Below are 15,847 nucleotides of genomic sequence, written 5' to 3' on the forward strand. Positions count from 1 at the left end.
CTCAAATTTAGGCATGCAGTGTGTATGATGCTAATTAGTGGAGTACAGGTGGAGTATAAACTTTCATTATTTGTTAGCTACATTAGCCTTGTAGCTACAGTTCAAAGCTAAAGAAGAAAACTTTGGATATCAACCACGTCTTGATAGATCGATCACATTTAAAATAAGGAATATTGTGTAAATTTAATTTCTTGTACAACTAACACTTTAAGCATGAATGTTATTCAGCATTTTTGCGGTGCGTGTGAGATACCTCTGGGCAGCCTTCATCCCACTCTCCTGCTGGGTGAAAGGGTACAAGACCTGACGTCCGACATACTGCTGGATGCTTCTTCTCACACTCCTCAAGCTGCCAGTTACCATCCTACCGCACACAGATACAAAGATAAATATTCTATTCAGATGAGTCATTTAGCCAAATTATGTACAGTGTGTGCTTTCTTAATCACAGCCTCTGTTTCTGTGATTTGTATGTATCACATTTTCTTTTTTCCTTTGTTGTATAAGTACGTATGGCTTTTTGTGATTTTTTCTTTTTATATTTTGTTTTTAGTATTTATTAGTGCTGCGTCCTTGTGGTCTAAAAAGCCCCACTTAAGTAAAATGTTCTATTATCACTGTTATTGTTGTTATTTTTATCTGCCCTCTTTCTGACCTCTGACCCATCTCACCTTCCTGTTGGCAGTGACACAAAGGCGTCTCTCTTCATTGTGACGAGACGGCTCCTGCCAGTGCCAGGATGTAAAAGTGACCGGTGAGCGATCTGACCATCCGACTGCTGGAAAATCAGCCTCAATGGACAAACCAATCCACACCTTTGGGTCAGAGGCTGGAACATAAACATAAACACACACAGCACAGGAAGGAACAGTTTCAGTCCATTAAACTTCGACAAATGTGCAAATCTTCAAATCTTGCATATTTTGTGCTGATGTAGAATTGAAAACAATGTCCTCAGGTCTGCTTTTTGCTTTTTACCGTATCTCATTGTAAATTTTACAGTAAACTCTTAAGATTGGAATTTATATCCCAGAATTCATAGCAAAAAGCAACAAAACATAACCTAAGAAAACATTATGTTACTGTAAAATGACAGCAAATGTGTTTAGGGTGCAACAATGTTAGCAAACAGCTAAAATAATGTATTAATGGACTGTTTATCATTTTATGAAGGATGCAGGCAAACCATTAACAATTAGCACTAGCAGCAGCTCCAGCTCTGAGAGGGAATGGATGGAGGTCAGTTGTGCTCCAAGTGTATTGCAGGTACTGGAGGCGTTATCCCAGCTACTCCTCTCAGGCACATACTGGTAACAGAAGCCATTATGGTCAAACCAACCATCTGGACACACGGTCTGCTTGTACTGCCAGTTATCTAAGAGACAGAGACAGAGAGATAGAGAGTGGCAGAATGGAACACTTACTTTATTTCTGCAGTGCGAATTTCTGTGGTTGTGTGCATAGAGTTAATGGATTCAGTTTCTAGGTGGGCCACAGCTGTTGAGCAAACTTCACAACCATATTCTGTCCTTTCAGCCTTCCAGACAAGTCCATGGAAGTAGAATGTTGAATAATGCACCATGGTAGAGGACTTACATTCAAAAAAAATCAAGGCTCAGGACAAGGGCCGGTGCACTGCCGTTTTTGGATTCTAGGCTCCGCCCACACAGACAAATTAAATTATTTTGGGCTAGGATACACTTTTAACACTTAAACAGGCTAATTACATGTATAAGTAGCACACAGTGGCCAGCTTCAGTCCTGCAAGATTGCAACTCACAAAAACAACACTCCAGATGAGTGTCTGCTTAATCATTCCAATAATCTGGTTACATCATTTTATACGAATGCCATAGCTGTATGTATCTGTTAGCCAGATACATCCAATGAAAATTGGGTTTATTTCAACTACTCATCGCTTTGAGTATGGAACAGTACATAACATGATCTCTTGGCGGCCTATTGGCACTAGAAGGATAGAAAGATAGAAGCTAAAGCCTATAGATATAGTTACAACTGTAAAGCTTCATAAGATAGTGATTATGATTATGTGTAGGAGTAGCCAAGGGGTGGCTGGGGTGGCCAGTTCCATCCTACATAAGATACGGTCCTTCTCGCCACCTCATTCATTGAAAGAGAGACAGTCTGATGATGCTGCATTTAATAATCAGCTCATCTCGCTGTAATAGGCTACCTTGATGAGGAAACAGGAGAGTGAATGGCTGCTGTGTTCCTTCAGCAGTGCTGCTCTGCAAGCAATATTCTGAGGTAGGCTATCTGATGGCAAGATCTGTTATCTAACAAAAAATAGTCAGCTATAATCATTTGACATGATAATTACTTTTCACAGCTGAATACATGGGTGTGTGTGTGTTGTAGGCTAGATTCACATAAGGCCAAGTGGAATATGTTTGCACTCAAGCAACAGCAGCCTTTTAGTTCATTATGTTACCTTATACTGTGCTGTCTGACTAGCTTTCTACTGTAGCAAGGGCAGCCTAAATCAGTAACTTCTATGGCATATCTACAGGTCATTGTACTTACTTGCATTACTTTTAGTTAATGTTGTGCGCTGAAAAAAAGTGACGCTTGAGTCAAATGTGTTCATCATTCCCTCATGAATTAATAAAACACAGCAACTGTGCTGATGTTATAGTTTATTAATGTCTAAATAATGTATAGATTCAATTGTGAAGAGGTACAGATGTACAGTGCATCACTTTTAAGTCATTTTAATAAAGTAGCGCTATTTTATTTAGGTCCAAGCAGCGTGTGACCCCAGTAAAATCTCTGGGTCTAACCTGTCATCTCATTCAAAAATTCTAGCTACACTCCGATCTATTCATAAGCAGGCCACCTATTCACAAAAAGACACATATTTATTGCTTGTTATAATGCATGTTTTTCTACATATGACTTCCATGAGATTGATTTAAGTTAATTTATTTTAGCTACTTTTGACATTAAATGCAATGAGTTACTAACTAAAAGCCTTCAATAGCCAAACAGCCTAACTAGTTAGCTAATCAGGTATGTTATGTGTGATTTCTACTCAGGTTTAATTGGTAATGCAGTCTTGAGCACATGACTAGTTGTTAAGTTGCGACTGGTCAGTCACGTTTAGGGGTAGGTTGTAGTAAAGTTTCTGTGTGGAAATGCCACTACAACGGTTACTCTCCGTGCTCAGAACCGTTCTGTCCTATAGTGGATAAGAGGTGATAATTTTGCCACCGTTATCATCATCTTGCTATAGTATTTAATTACAAAATTAATATAATTTAAATTAATTGAATTTAATTACAAAGTTAATTACATTAGTTTCACATACATAATGCATGAGCAGGTTTGAGTCTGCGTTTCTTTTCCATTTGTTTAAATTTCAAACAAAAACATAGCAAAATGTAAAGCATGCTTTTTCTTGCCGCAAATGAATTTACAGCCCACAGTTTTGACGTCATTTTGCCACTTATAGAAATAATGTATGTACAAATACACCATGCTTTTCTTAAACAAATGGTTTGGTTGAAAGATATAACATATAATATTATAATAATATAATATAATTCAGTGATATAACTGAGCTCAAAAGATCTGGGTTCTTACCGAGTGGCTCAGCTCTCCTGCTGATGTTGGGGGTCTTCTTACAGATGTATGGCAGAGCAGACTCACAGGACAGACTCTGCCAGTGCCCACGCCCCAGTGCGGAGTTAAACATGCCACACAGCTGACCCTGCTGCACCGCCGTCGACGGTATGTCTGACCACAGAGCAGAAAAGGAAAGAGGGCAAGTATTAGGAAACACAGAACCTATTAGCATTAGGATGCTTGTGCAGTGATACAGATACACAGTTATACAGCAAACAGTCACCTCTAAGGAGACTGATTTATTATATACACACCTAAACATGGCGAGAGATACGTTTCTGTCTGTGCATTGTGTGATCAATGTTCATTTTATTATTGCAAGTCATATAATAAGTGCGCAAATAGAGTGCACGTTTATATGTTTTACCGATTTAATTGTCTGTCCTTGTTCATTAGTTGTATCTATTACAATACATGCCAAAAGTGGCATTGGTTTATTAGACATCTTGCTACCTAGCTATGTTTACTAGGTAGCTAACACTGGTGCTGTGTCTGTCAAACCCACGATGTGTCTCAATGTATGCATTTACTGACTTTCTTTTATTTATGTTTATTTGCCTTAACCCACCACACTTATTTCACATTTTGTTTGTTGCAAATTAATATTATCGTGAAATGTAATGTATAAAACAAAATATTGGAGTCAGCTTAAAAATTTGCGATTACCTCAAATTATCAAGATCATCTAAAATAATTGTAATTATTGCGATTATGTAATAATTGTGACATGCCTAGCTCTGCTAAAAAATGCTAGCTAGCTAGCAAACATTAATTATAAACTTTAGTTAAAAAGTTAAAAAGCTCAGAAAATAATAACTTTATTCCTTCACCTATAATGACAGTATGACAGCGACTATATACACGCCCAGTCGTATGCAAAAGATTGAACACCCAATCAAATTGCATGTTTTGTTGATGTTCTATGTAAAAATAACAAACTTAATTATGGCATTTTCTGCAAATTTTGGTGCATACTTTCTATGAATTTGCTAAGTTTAACGCTATAAAAAAAAAACATAAAAAAAGAAACCGCCCCTAAATTTTGTACAGTTCACAATTGTTTTTTCTTTTTTCCAGTATGCTAAATCCAACAAATAAACAGTAATTGTTCAATAAAATGTGCGTGTTCTCTGTAGAGGATGTGTTCTCTTATTTTCACTCAATCAGCAAAATATGTAGTTTAGCTAAGGGTGCCCAAACTTTTGCATATGACTGTATATAGTTACAGAATTTTAAGGTAAAGGAAATACCATTCTCTCTAACCTGGCATGTACTGCAGCAGAGCCAGCGGAGATCCATCTGACCACTGCCACCCCCCTGTATCAGCCAGGTGGTTCAGTCCAGTCCAGACCATCACGCCCATGTCTGCAAGTCTTTCTGTGGATAGACATCTCACAGTCATTTAACACGTCCCATTAGTCACATAAATGAGCACCATCAAGACACATTTATGTTTTTTCTTTATGTTTTGTGTGTGTGTGTGTATGTGTGTGTATGTGTGAGCACCTCTGATGTAGCTGTGCTCCGCGGCGTGTGTGATGGAGAGCAGGCTGCCTCCCTGTGACTGGCAGGAGGTCAGCGCTTGGCTCCAGGTGAGGAGAGAGTACAGGTTAAACTGATAACAGGCCTTCAGGTCAGCACTGCTCTCCCACAGTTGACCACAACCGGACACTGAAAAAAAGCACAACACACAGCCAATCAAAATATCTGTCAGCGAAATACATTTCATGTTATAGTGATTCACAATCCAGTATTGCCAATTTGTGTTGGGTGGTATTGATAAAATGTAATATCACAAATATATCACAGCATCACATTTTTAATGATATTTAGGTTTGCATTGATAATGTTAATGGACCTGAATATGACGGGGAATATAACAGAACCCATGCTTGCCAAGAATGTTTTAAAAAGTTGACATAGCCTATTTTGATATGTTTTCTTCTGCTTCTCTAATAATTACATTTACAACTGTAAATATTAAACAGACAGAACACCATTTCCAGAGAGGAAACTCTTCTTCTGTTTAGTTATGTATTTAACATCCGCTGATGGGTATTTCTATTGTTTCCTGTTCCCTCATTAGCTATTTAATTTCCCTCTTCTCAGAGAGTAAACTGCTGCAAGTTGTTCCTCACTGTACTAAAAAAGCCGAAAAGACAGTAACAGTTACTTTGTGTTTTGCTGTTACAAATGTTAAAACTGTTACAAATATGCTGTCTGATGTCTGACACCTTGTTTTACAAAAGTTCTGAGATAAGGTTTTGGCCTAAAACCTTTTTAAAAATCCATTCATGGTGGAGGATTTATCACTAATTTACCATTATCAACTTTACATAAAAATACATAAATACTTGAATACTTGGAAATACCTGAAAGACACGTGTAGCACTCCGGATGTAGGATCACTATATATATATATATATATATATATATATATATATATATATGCATCCGAATCCCTAGGCTTCATAAGGGATATTATTATGGTACTTACAGTCATGTGAAAAAAATGAGGGCACCCCATGAAAACCTAACATACTTAAACATACAGACATTTCGTCTTCATTTCAACAATACTGAGAGATAGAGGTAATGTAACTGAACAAATAAAACTGAAGAAAGGTCTTCGAAAAAATAATTTGTAAAATTGTAAAAATGTAATAAATAGAAATGTAATTTTCTTGTGCCTACAATTAGAATCAGGCGCACCACATCAACTGCAAGTGATTAGAGTATCATTAGAGAGGATCCTGGAGGAGCCTGTCATATTTAAAGACATTTAGTTTGTTTTGCTCTTGATTGTTAAAGTGAGTAGTATCGCCATGGCGAGATCCAAAGAGCTCTTAAGGCCTTCAGAAAGAAGGCTGTAGATGCGTTAGAGTCTATGAAGGGTTTTAAAAAGTCAAAACAGTCTCAAAACAGTTAGACATCAGCCATCCTGGAAAATAATTTACAAGTGGAGAACATTTAACACAACTGCCAACAAGGCCAGGTCAGGCCGTCCTAGCAGGTTTGATTTCATGGGAGGTGTGCAAGGAGGAAACCCTTGCTGTCAAAAAAAAAAAACATCAGGGCAAGACTAAAGTTTGCCAGTGAACACCTTGGACAAAGACCAGGACTTCTGGAACAATGCGCTTTGGACTGATGAATCCAAAGTTAAATGTCTTGGGCACAGTAACAGAAGACATGTTTAGCGTAAACCAAACACAGCATTTGAGCACAAGAATCTCGTACCACCTGTCAAGCATAGAGGTAGAAATATCATGGCTTTAGGCAGCTTTACTGCAGCAGGACCTGGCAAGTTCTCCATTACAGAATCCTCTCAGAATTCTTTTTTGTATCAGAGGATGTTTGAGGAAAATGTGAGACTGAAGCTGAAGCGGAGGTGGACTATGCAACATGACAATGACCCAAAACATTCCAGTAAATCCACCAAACAAAGGCTCAAAAGAAAGAAGTGGAGAGTTCTGGAAAGGCTAAGTTAAAGCCCAGACCTTATCCTATTGAGATGCTGTAGGATGATTTGAAACTGTGGCTGTGCATGCAAGAAACTTCTCAAACACCACACAGCTGAAAGAACTTTGCATGTACGAGTGGGAAAAAAATGTATGAAACCTCTAATTGAGCTTATTTGAGCCAAAGGGGGAAAATACCAGCTATTAGAGCATTGGGTGTCCTAAATTGTTCTTTAGTAGGAACTGGCATCTTCTTTCATTTTGTAAATAAATGATACAGTTGGTATGCAAATTACATCACCATCTATAGATATTTGATAGAAGATCAAATACTGATTTGTCCATATTTTTTTAAAAAAGAGCTAAAATTTAATGGAGTGAAGATTTGGAATACAATCTGCTTAGACTGAAGTGTGTATCTGTATACAGACATGTGTACCTGCAGTCGGGCAGAAGCCCCACTTCTCGTCCTTGTCATAGCGACTGGTGGTGGCACACCATAGATGCAGGTCCTCTCTGCCCTCTGAGGTGCAGTCCCAGTACCACTTGCTGTTGTACTGGAAGGGCAGGGCACAGGGCATACCGTGGGCATTCCCCAGCAGAGTGTGGATGTCTGCCAACACAGAAACACCCATGTAACTAAAATACAGCTGTTCAGCAGAGTCGCAGATATTGTTTTCTAGTCATTAGCACAACAGAAACTTCTTCAGTAAGATCAAAAAGCTCCAATTTCACACATTCCTGAAGAGTGAGCGCTCCGATAAATCACAAATATTTACACAGTCTGACAAATGCGCACCATTTCACACATCACTGTGTAGTTTTCTCCAAGTCATATGGAAATAATAACCACTCACCGGTGCCTCTGGTCATATTACACTTTAGATCACAATAATTGGGAACACATTATCTGTGCATTGTAGTGTTTTCTCTACATTGTGGGGTCCTAGGATACTGCAGAGGAGCAGCATGTTAAAAAGGTGCGTATTTCTGTTGTTCAACGGAACAGAATGTGCTACGCCCTGTGAGTAATGCAAAACAGCACTAAACCAGGGGTGCAGGGGTGGGCATAGGCCCTCTCACTTGGAAGCCATACTCTTCCCCAGTGCACGCTTGCTCTCTTCATTCATAACCCATTACATATTCATCAAATATAAGAAGTTAATGTTCTCTAAATAATGATTTCTTTTCCAAGCTATTATTTAGACAACTAATCTGTCCCAAGGGTGGTTTAAACACCTGAAAAGTTGAGTGCCGATGAGTGTTGACATCACAACAGGGGGATAAAATGTGTGAGGTTTAGTACTATTCCTAGTATAACACGGTCACAAATATTGTTGCAAATAATTAAGTGAAACCTGCTTAGTCTTGAATATGTTAAGGTATTGCAAACCAACAAATGTTCTAATTTCCACTTAAAACATTTTGGAAAACGTAAGTGTCCCCAAACATCACTGCTCGTCAGTAGCTTGTTAGTCCGACTTGCCTTCATAAGGGTAAGCACAGGGTGCCTCTCCGGCCGCCCCATAGATCCTCCACTCATGCAGGCTGGCTTTATTAACCACCACTTTAGAGTCCTTTACTGAGAGCTTGTTGTAGGTGCCTCCGTATAGTATGTTGCCTCGGCAGCGCCACCACATGGTGTGGAGCGGAATGTCACACTCGAAGATGCCCACTTCAGGCAGATGCCGGTTGGTAGCATTGATGCCCAGGCACTGGCTGGTGCCCAGGTTGAAGAGCCGATGGCGGGAAACCCACTTCCAAAGCAGGGCAGCAGTGGGACGTTCACAGCTTGTCAGAGAGAGACCGGAGGAGTCAGCACGGAGACAACTCTGCAGGGATATACTCTCAAGATGGAACACACCTTTATCTGAGACAAACAAACACACACAGCACATTTAGTGACTGAAAAACAACATACTGTCAAAAATTGTATCTCCAAAAATAGTTACTTTAAGGAGAGAGCAAAAATCTTCCTAACGTGAGTTAAGTTTCAACTCTAATGTAATTCTAATGTAAGTTAAGTTTTAAATGCAAAAGGATTTTATCGCAAGTAATTTTGGAGCATTTGTTTTACTCCATTCACTGTAAAATTTTCACATAATGTAAAAGGTGGGTGTTCAAACGATGTAGAAAAACCGCCAAAAACAGGCAGAAATCGCATTTTATGGCTTGTGTGAAAAGCCACAAAGTGAAGTGTGTCATATATGTACGTACATACACATATATATATATATATATATATATATATATATACACACACACACACACACACATATAGTGTACATATATGTAAATCGGATTGGTATTGGACAATAGTCCAAAGTTGCACTTTTAATGTTAATAATATGCACACTTAATACAAATGTGCAAATGTTTGAACACCCCCGGTCAAATTATCCATTTTGTTGTTAACACATCCTCTACAGGAAACAAACTCTACTATGGCATTTTTGTGCAAATTTTAGTGCACTCTATCTCTATTTACTCTCTATTTACTTGCTAAGTGTAACACATTGGAACAAATAACATATGAAATATTAAATGTGCCATTACTTTTTCCCAGGTCACAATACATATTTGATTTTTTTTCCCCAAAATTGAGAATTCAGCAAATAAACAGTAATTGTGCATTAAAATGTGCAGAAGTTTGTTCTCTGCAGAAGTTGTGTACTTGTTCACTTATTTCAAAAATCAGCAAAATATAATTTGACCAGGGGTGTCCAAACTTTCGCATAAGACTGTACATTGTGTGCATCATTCTCTTGCTACATTTCATTTTGCATTTTTGTCTGTTACAAAGAAATATGAGATAATAAAAAGTATATCAATATAATTCATGTGCTGAAATTACTTCAGTGTGAAGTAATGCGTTTTAAACATAGGAAATTTTCAGGTCTGTCCAGCTCTGGTCCTCAAGGGCCTTAGTTCAGCAGAGCCTGGCCATTTCCCTGTTCAAAGACACCTGATTCGACCCGCCAGTTTAATTATCAGTTTTAGTAGGTGTGTTCGAGCAGAGATATTTCTAAACTGTGCTGGACTGCAGCTCTCCAGGTCCGGAAGTGGACACCTCAGCTCTATCCGAAAACACACATTACATACCACAAATAAGTGTTTTCACCTTAGACCATGATTGCACTTGCAAGAAAGTGCTGATGTAAAGAATAATTTAAAAAAAGACTTCCTGAAGACTTGAGGCAGGATGTGCTGACCAGGTCAGACAAAAAACAAAAGCACCCGTTTGAAAAGTCAAAAACGCTCCGTCTCTCTGTGAAGCCAATAGGCCTGAGAGTGAACTAGCTGTCTCTGCTCCAGCAGTGGGAAAAGCTCTTCTTAAAGAGTATTCTATGGTCATTTAGATGCAGGCCCATGTTAGATGATGAGAGCAAGTGTTATTGGAGAATGGGAGCCATTGAAGAGCAGTGAGGTATCAGACAGGCCTGATAATACACCGCACAGATAGAAAGATAACGCAGCTGGTTCACATTTCACTTTACCAAAAAGGAGCCTAATATTTCAGAGCTCTGGAAGCCGACCTGGGGTGAAGGTCTTTGTGGACGATGACATGAAAGAGTAACTGAATACATGGAACAGTGGCTAATACACACAGTGGCACTGCTTCAAAGCGGAGTTCTATATGCAAAGCTCCGTAAAAAAAAAGTATGTCCTGGAAAGTAAAAGCATCTTCAATATAGGAAATATATTTAATATTTAGGCATGCACAATGATATCAGAATCATATCCGTATCGGCAGATATTTCCTTTTTTAAAATCGGCATTGGACAGAGCTTTGGATTTTGAGAATAATTCAAACTGATATTTGTGTTTTTATTGTACTCCAGAAAGCGGAATGTTTAGGTGACGCTGGGTTACTGTGCTAAATTGACTGCATTTTATTAATTTTCCTGTATTTGTAACCTTATATAACTAAATATTATATTTCTATGTAGTGCTAATCCAGGTGGTTTTAATCCCAATTTCCACATTTTATAAATGATTATGCATCAGCATCAGACTTGTACATGAAAAATATCAGATATCAGCATTGGCTCATAATCCCCATATCGGTGCCTCCTTATTAGGGGTGAGCAATATGATATTTATCGTTATTGTCATAAAATACATCACAATATGGTTTCCAGCACATATTGTGGATATTATTAGTACTTAAAGTTGCACTATACATGTTATTTGTTAAAACTGAGAGAAGTAGCATTACTGAGTCAAGACAAAATAAAACACGCTAAAATATTAATAATATAAAATAACCTACATGAAATATAAAATATTATAGTATGTGAAATTTAATACAATTCACTACTTTTTTTCTTCTGTTCCAGTTTATTTACTAAAACAAATCAGAAAAAATACTGCAATGCAAACTCATGAAAATGACGTACATTGTTACTATATTGCCCACCCCCAATCCTTACTATTACTTCTTATTATGATGTTGTTGTAAGACTATTATACACAAAATTATAATACGGTTATTTACATAAACTGATTTTTAACTTTATCCAGGCATTATTTCTTGAATCAAGCAATCTGCCAGTGCAGTAATATTTCAATCTCCTATAACTTGATAAAATGACTTTTTATCATTTACATCATATTACTTAGCAATTACCACAGGTAGTACATCTGAAGCATTTCTATGCACTTAGTTAAAGAATAGAAAAGCTGCTGACTCATAACAGAAGCCACCTGGCAGCTGCTGAAATAGGTTGAGTCAATAGGTTTTCTGTTCTTTTCTAACTACAAGAAAGTTATTGTCATAATTAATCATATGTTCCTGATGTGGCAGACAGAGATTGAATAGTTAAGCGTTCCTGTGGGTCAAAGTCCAGCACAGTTTGGTGATTTCCCTGCTCTAGCACACCACGTAAACCTGGTAATTAACTCATGAGTTGAATCAGGTGTGCTTGAGCAGGAAAATCACCAAAGTGCACAGGAATCCGGCCCTCCAGGACTGGAGTTCCCCACCCATGTCTAGAAAAAGGTTAAGTGATCTTATAATACTTTTACAACAGTCTAACAATCAAGCAAAACAGCCTGCAACTGTTTTACCTGATTTTATTCAACTTTTCAATATAATTTTGGTAAGTTTTAGCTATTGTTTCACTTTTATTATTCTTTTTATATATTGTATTATTGCCACATTGATTTATATCTATAGTTTTTTTTATTTATTTTATCCTTATTCAATGTGTATTAAGATGTTATACTGTTGCACTGTTAATGGTTTATTGATTTTTTATTTATTTTTACTATCAAATTTAATATTATGATTATTATGATTTTTTGGATCTGATATGTGTGTACATTCCAATTTCTCAATCCCTGTTTTCTGTATTAGCTTGGCTACATTGTAAATGAGGGTCTCCCCCATTGTACTCAGAGATTAAATAAAGGTTGATTGATTGATTGATATAATAAGAAGCATTAGATATATAGCTTACATTTAAGATGCTTTCACTCACTAAAGTATCACTCCTTGCAGTGCTGCCAAACAAGATTTTGCAATGGAGCTGTCTTTCAATGGAAGTCTGTGGTATTAACAAGATCTCCAGATAAGGAGACGTCCTCAGGCCTGTCTCTCTATCTCTCTCTGCACTAAGTAACATTCTTAGCATTCTAGGAAATCAACAGGGGGCAATCAGTGCCTTAACTACACAAACTGGCTTCATGGTCATCTAAAAAGTGCTCTCAGGAAACTCCAAGCTATGTTTTGAGGTTCTGGATGACTTGGTAAACAGCTGACTCATGTGAAGTGAAATCATGCACATTACTGAAACCGCATAAGCTCAGTGGAACATGCCAGGACCTGTGACACAAGCCGTGTCTGTGTGGGGTGTGGGAGGGAATCTGTCTCCATCCACATATTCCCCTGAATCTCAGCTGGCCCTTTTTGGGTCTCCCTTTGAGAGGGCAGACCACATAAAAAGCCAAAGCAGCCGAGTTACTGGCCAGATACCCACCAAGCCTTTCAGTCCAGAGGGCAGAGACCACGGTCCAGCCTCATGGACTTAATTTGATGAGACACATATAAAGGGGAAGTTCTCTGATGAGTGGTTTTCTGGCTTTCAAGGCCTACACTCTTAAAAAGATGGTTCTACAAGGGTTCTTTAGTAAAGGGAATGATTCTATTTAGAGCCATGAGTTCTATTTCATGCGTAAATGGTTCTATGAATGGTGAAATGGTTCTTCAGATTGATGGAAAATGGGTTGTATATGGTTCTATATGGCACCACAAAGGGTTCTTCTATTGTTACGTTGTCAAGCTTGATCTCAACCCTTTTTGGTTCTATACTGAACCATATACAACAAATTCTGCATCAATCTGAAGAACAGCTTCACTATGCCAAGAACCATTTAAGCATGAAATTGTTATTGCTATGACGGCAGGTTTGTAACACTGGAAGAACCCTTTTTGGTGCAATATAGAACGCTTTTTAAAAGATGCTGTATATAACCATCTGCAGCACATTCTCCATCAATTCAAAGAACCCTTCGATCATGCAAAAGGTTCTGTGAGTGTTCATTGTTCTATATAGAACCAATGTCTTTAATAAAGAACTCTTAAATAACAATCTTTTTAGGTGTGTATTTAGAGCTCATGGTTCTAAACAGAACCATTCCCTTTACTACCCCTTGGAGAATCATCTTTTTTAAGAGTTTAGCAGTTTAAAAGGTAAATATCCCGAATATATATCAGCATAGACTACACACAGTTTCCATCCATGACATTAGCAGCTGTTACTGACAAATGACATCAATAACAGCTTTTTAAACAAGCTTTTTACACTAAAGGACTCTGAAATGCACTGTATGCACATTTTGAGGAGATCATATCTGCCATGTGGCTATCATGTGATCTGCTGTGGCCTATCAGTGTATAGACGAGGGTTTTCTCGCTGTGTATTTCAACATCACTCTGTAAAAACAAGTGTCTCGCCCTCAGTCCATAGTTTTATCGACGTTAAGTTTCAGTCAGAGATGAGGGAGGCGCGTGGTGTTTGTTTGCCACCACACAAGCCTAGTAAAACAGAAGAAACCTTATCTTGGAGAGGAATGAGTCACTTTAACACACTTCTCGAGCAGACTGACTGTAGACCGTGCGCTGGACATGCTAATGTCTTCTTCAGTCCACAACAGATTCGCTAAAGAGTCTGACTGACTCACGGTTAGTGTGCTAGGCTATACGTTACGTTACTCAACGACGACTATAAAAACATTAAGAAAGTAAAAAAAGTCGTCAGGTATGTCGTGCTTTTTTGTGCAGAACGAACTTACTGTACAGCTCGGCAAGACGACTTCTGTCCAAAACTTCATATTCTGTAGCAGCATGGCCGTAGTTGATAAGCAGCGCCGTACAGAGGGCAAAAATCGCTCCCTCGGACAGCTGGCGAACACTTAAACGGGGTCCTCGCATTTCCACAGCCGTCTGAAGAGAGAGCGCATTCCGGACGACTGCAGCCTGGCTTCTCTCTTTTTTCCTTTCTCGCAATTTTCCGCAAGTTCTGGCTCTTCTACGTCACGCAGCTCTCCGGGCAGCAAAAATATATCTGCTCCCTCCGACAGAGCGGTTCTGGGCGGGTTCCACTCGCATCATGTGCCACTGGCCCGAAAATAATGCTGGAGAGACCCCTTCCATGGCTTTCATAGCTGCGCTACAGGAATGTTGGCATTGCTCGGACTTCTGCTTCAGGGCTGCGCTTAATTTAAACTAGAGTGAAGCTTTTTAATGTGGAATTCGGCCCTAAAACTAGCATTAAATGTGTTATTCGTCATGTTATGTAATATCAAACGTCACATCCTTCAACCTCGTCGGTTTGACAGTAACGCTCTCACATCATTTGTTATATTTTTGTTCCTCAGTGTCTCACTACAATAACCAGTATGCATTACACACTCCATGTTAATACACTTATGCACAGGTTAAAACAAATAAAGAGGAGATATTCTAGCAGTCCTAGCAGTATTGGCTCTGGCTTCCTTTTTCATTAGCCAACTAGCAGGTGATTAATAAATAAATAAATAAATAATATTTGAAACAGACTGCCCTCAATGCCCTTGTAGTTTCTCCTTGTAGCCCCTCCCACCTTCAAAATACATCATTAAAAGAGGGTTTTCCTAGTCTTTAAACTGTAAAATCTCACTCCAGCAACGACTGTGGCATCGCTGTAGGAGGTGAGCAGGCATGTTTACGACAAATATAGTGATGGTTACATTTTTAATTGTGGCTGGAGAGTCCCTTTATGGAAAAAGTGAACTGGAGACGTATGCTTGACCCAGCAAAAACTTTATTCAACGTTAAAAAGTTAAGTTATTAAATCACAGCTCAAGGCTCAGCCTCAGTGAGTCTAGTTTCACAAACCCACGAAAAATACACATCACACAATATAAAAACTAATGGAACTATGCTATGAAACAACTATTATGTCCAGTGTTGCTCAGACTTTCAGTAATTGCAGTAGCATATATTTAGTCACAGTCATATGCAGAATTTTCAGCATCCCTGATTAAAATACAACAATATAATGAGCTGTAAATGTTGTTATAAGTGTCAAAAGGATTGGCACTCCTAAAACCAAAGCAGTTCATCTCAGTTGTAAGGAGCTGTATTAGGGCCTTACTTTACTTCCTGTTTCAATAGTATATAAAAAAGAAAAATGGGGTAGATGAGGAAATGAACTCCAAGTAGTACCAGGAAGCTAAGATTTGGCTGTAAGTTTGACAAT

At 38.3% G+C, this 15,847-nt stretch overlaps 1 protein-coding gene across 4 annotated transcripts in view; it reads right to left on the reverse strand.

Moving 5' to 3' along the window:
* Nucleotides 1–14,886, reverse strand: part of pla2r1 (phospholipase A2 receptor 1) — a 44,213-nt gene extending 29,327 nt beyond the window's left edge. For 2 of the 4 annotated variants that reach the window (XR_005008107.1, XM_036586115.1), the window contains exons 1-9: nt 14,400–14,886; nt 8,590–8,973; nt 7,543–7,716; nt 5,152–5,316; nt 4,909–5,022; nt 3,604–3,756; nt 1,187–1,375; nt 672–829; nt 254–364 (exon numbers count right to left, since the gene is read on the reverse strand). Coding sequence is in view for 3 of the 4 variants with exons in the window: in XM_036586115.1 (XP_036442008.1) it covers nt 254–364; nt 672–829; nt 1,187–1,375; nt 3,604–3,756; nt 4,909–5,022; nt 5,152–5,316; nt 7,543–7,716; nt 8,590–8,973; nt 14,400–14,538 (1,587 nt within the window). In the remaining variant the exon portion in view is untranslated. The remainder of the gene's footprint in view (nt 1–253; nt 365–671; nt 830–1,186; nt 1,376–3,603; nt 3,757–4,908; nt 5,023–5,151; nt 5,317–7,542; nt 7,717–8,589; nt 8,974–14,399) is intronic. The other 2 variants (XM_036586113.1, XM_036586116.1) reach the window with 2 other exon arrangements.
* Nucleotides 14,887–15,847: the final 961 nt, after the last annotated feature.

This window comes from Colossoma macropomum, unplaced genomic scaffold (genome assembly GCF_904425465.1).
Source record: "Colossoma macropomum unplaced genomic scaffold, Colossoma_macropomum, whole genome shotgun sequence".
Classification (NCBI taxonomy): Eukaryota; Metazoa; Chordata; class Actinopteri; order Characiformes; family Serrasalmidae; genus Colossoma; species Colossoma macropomum.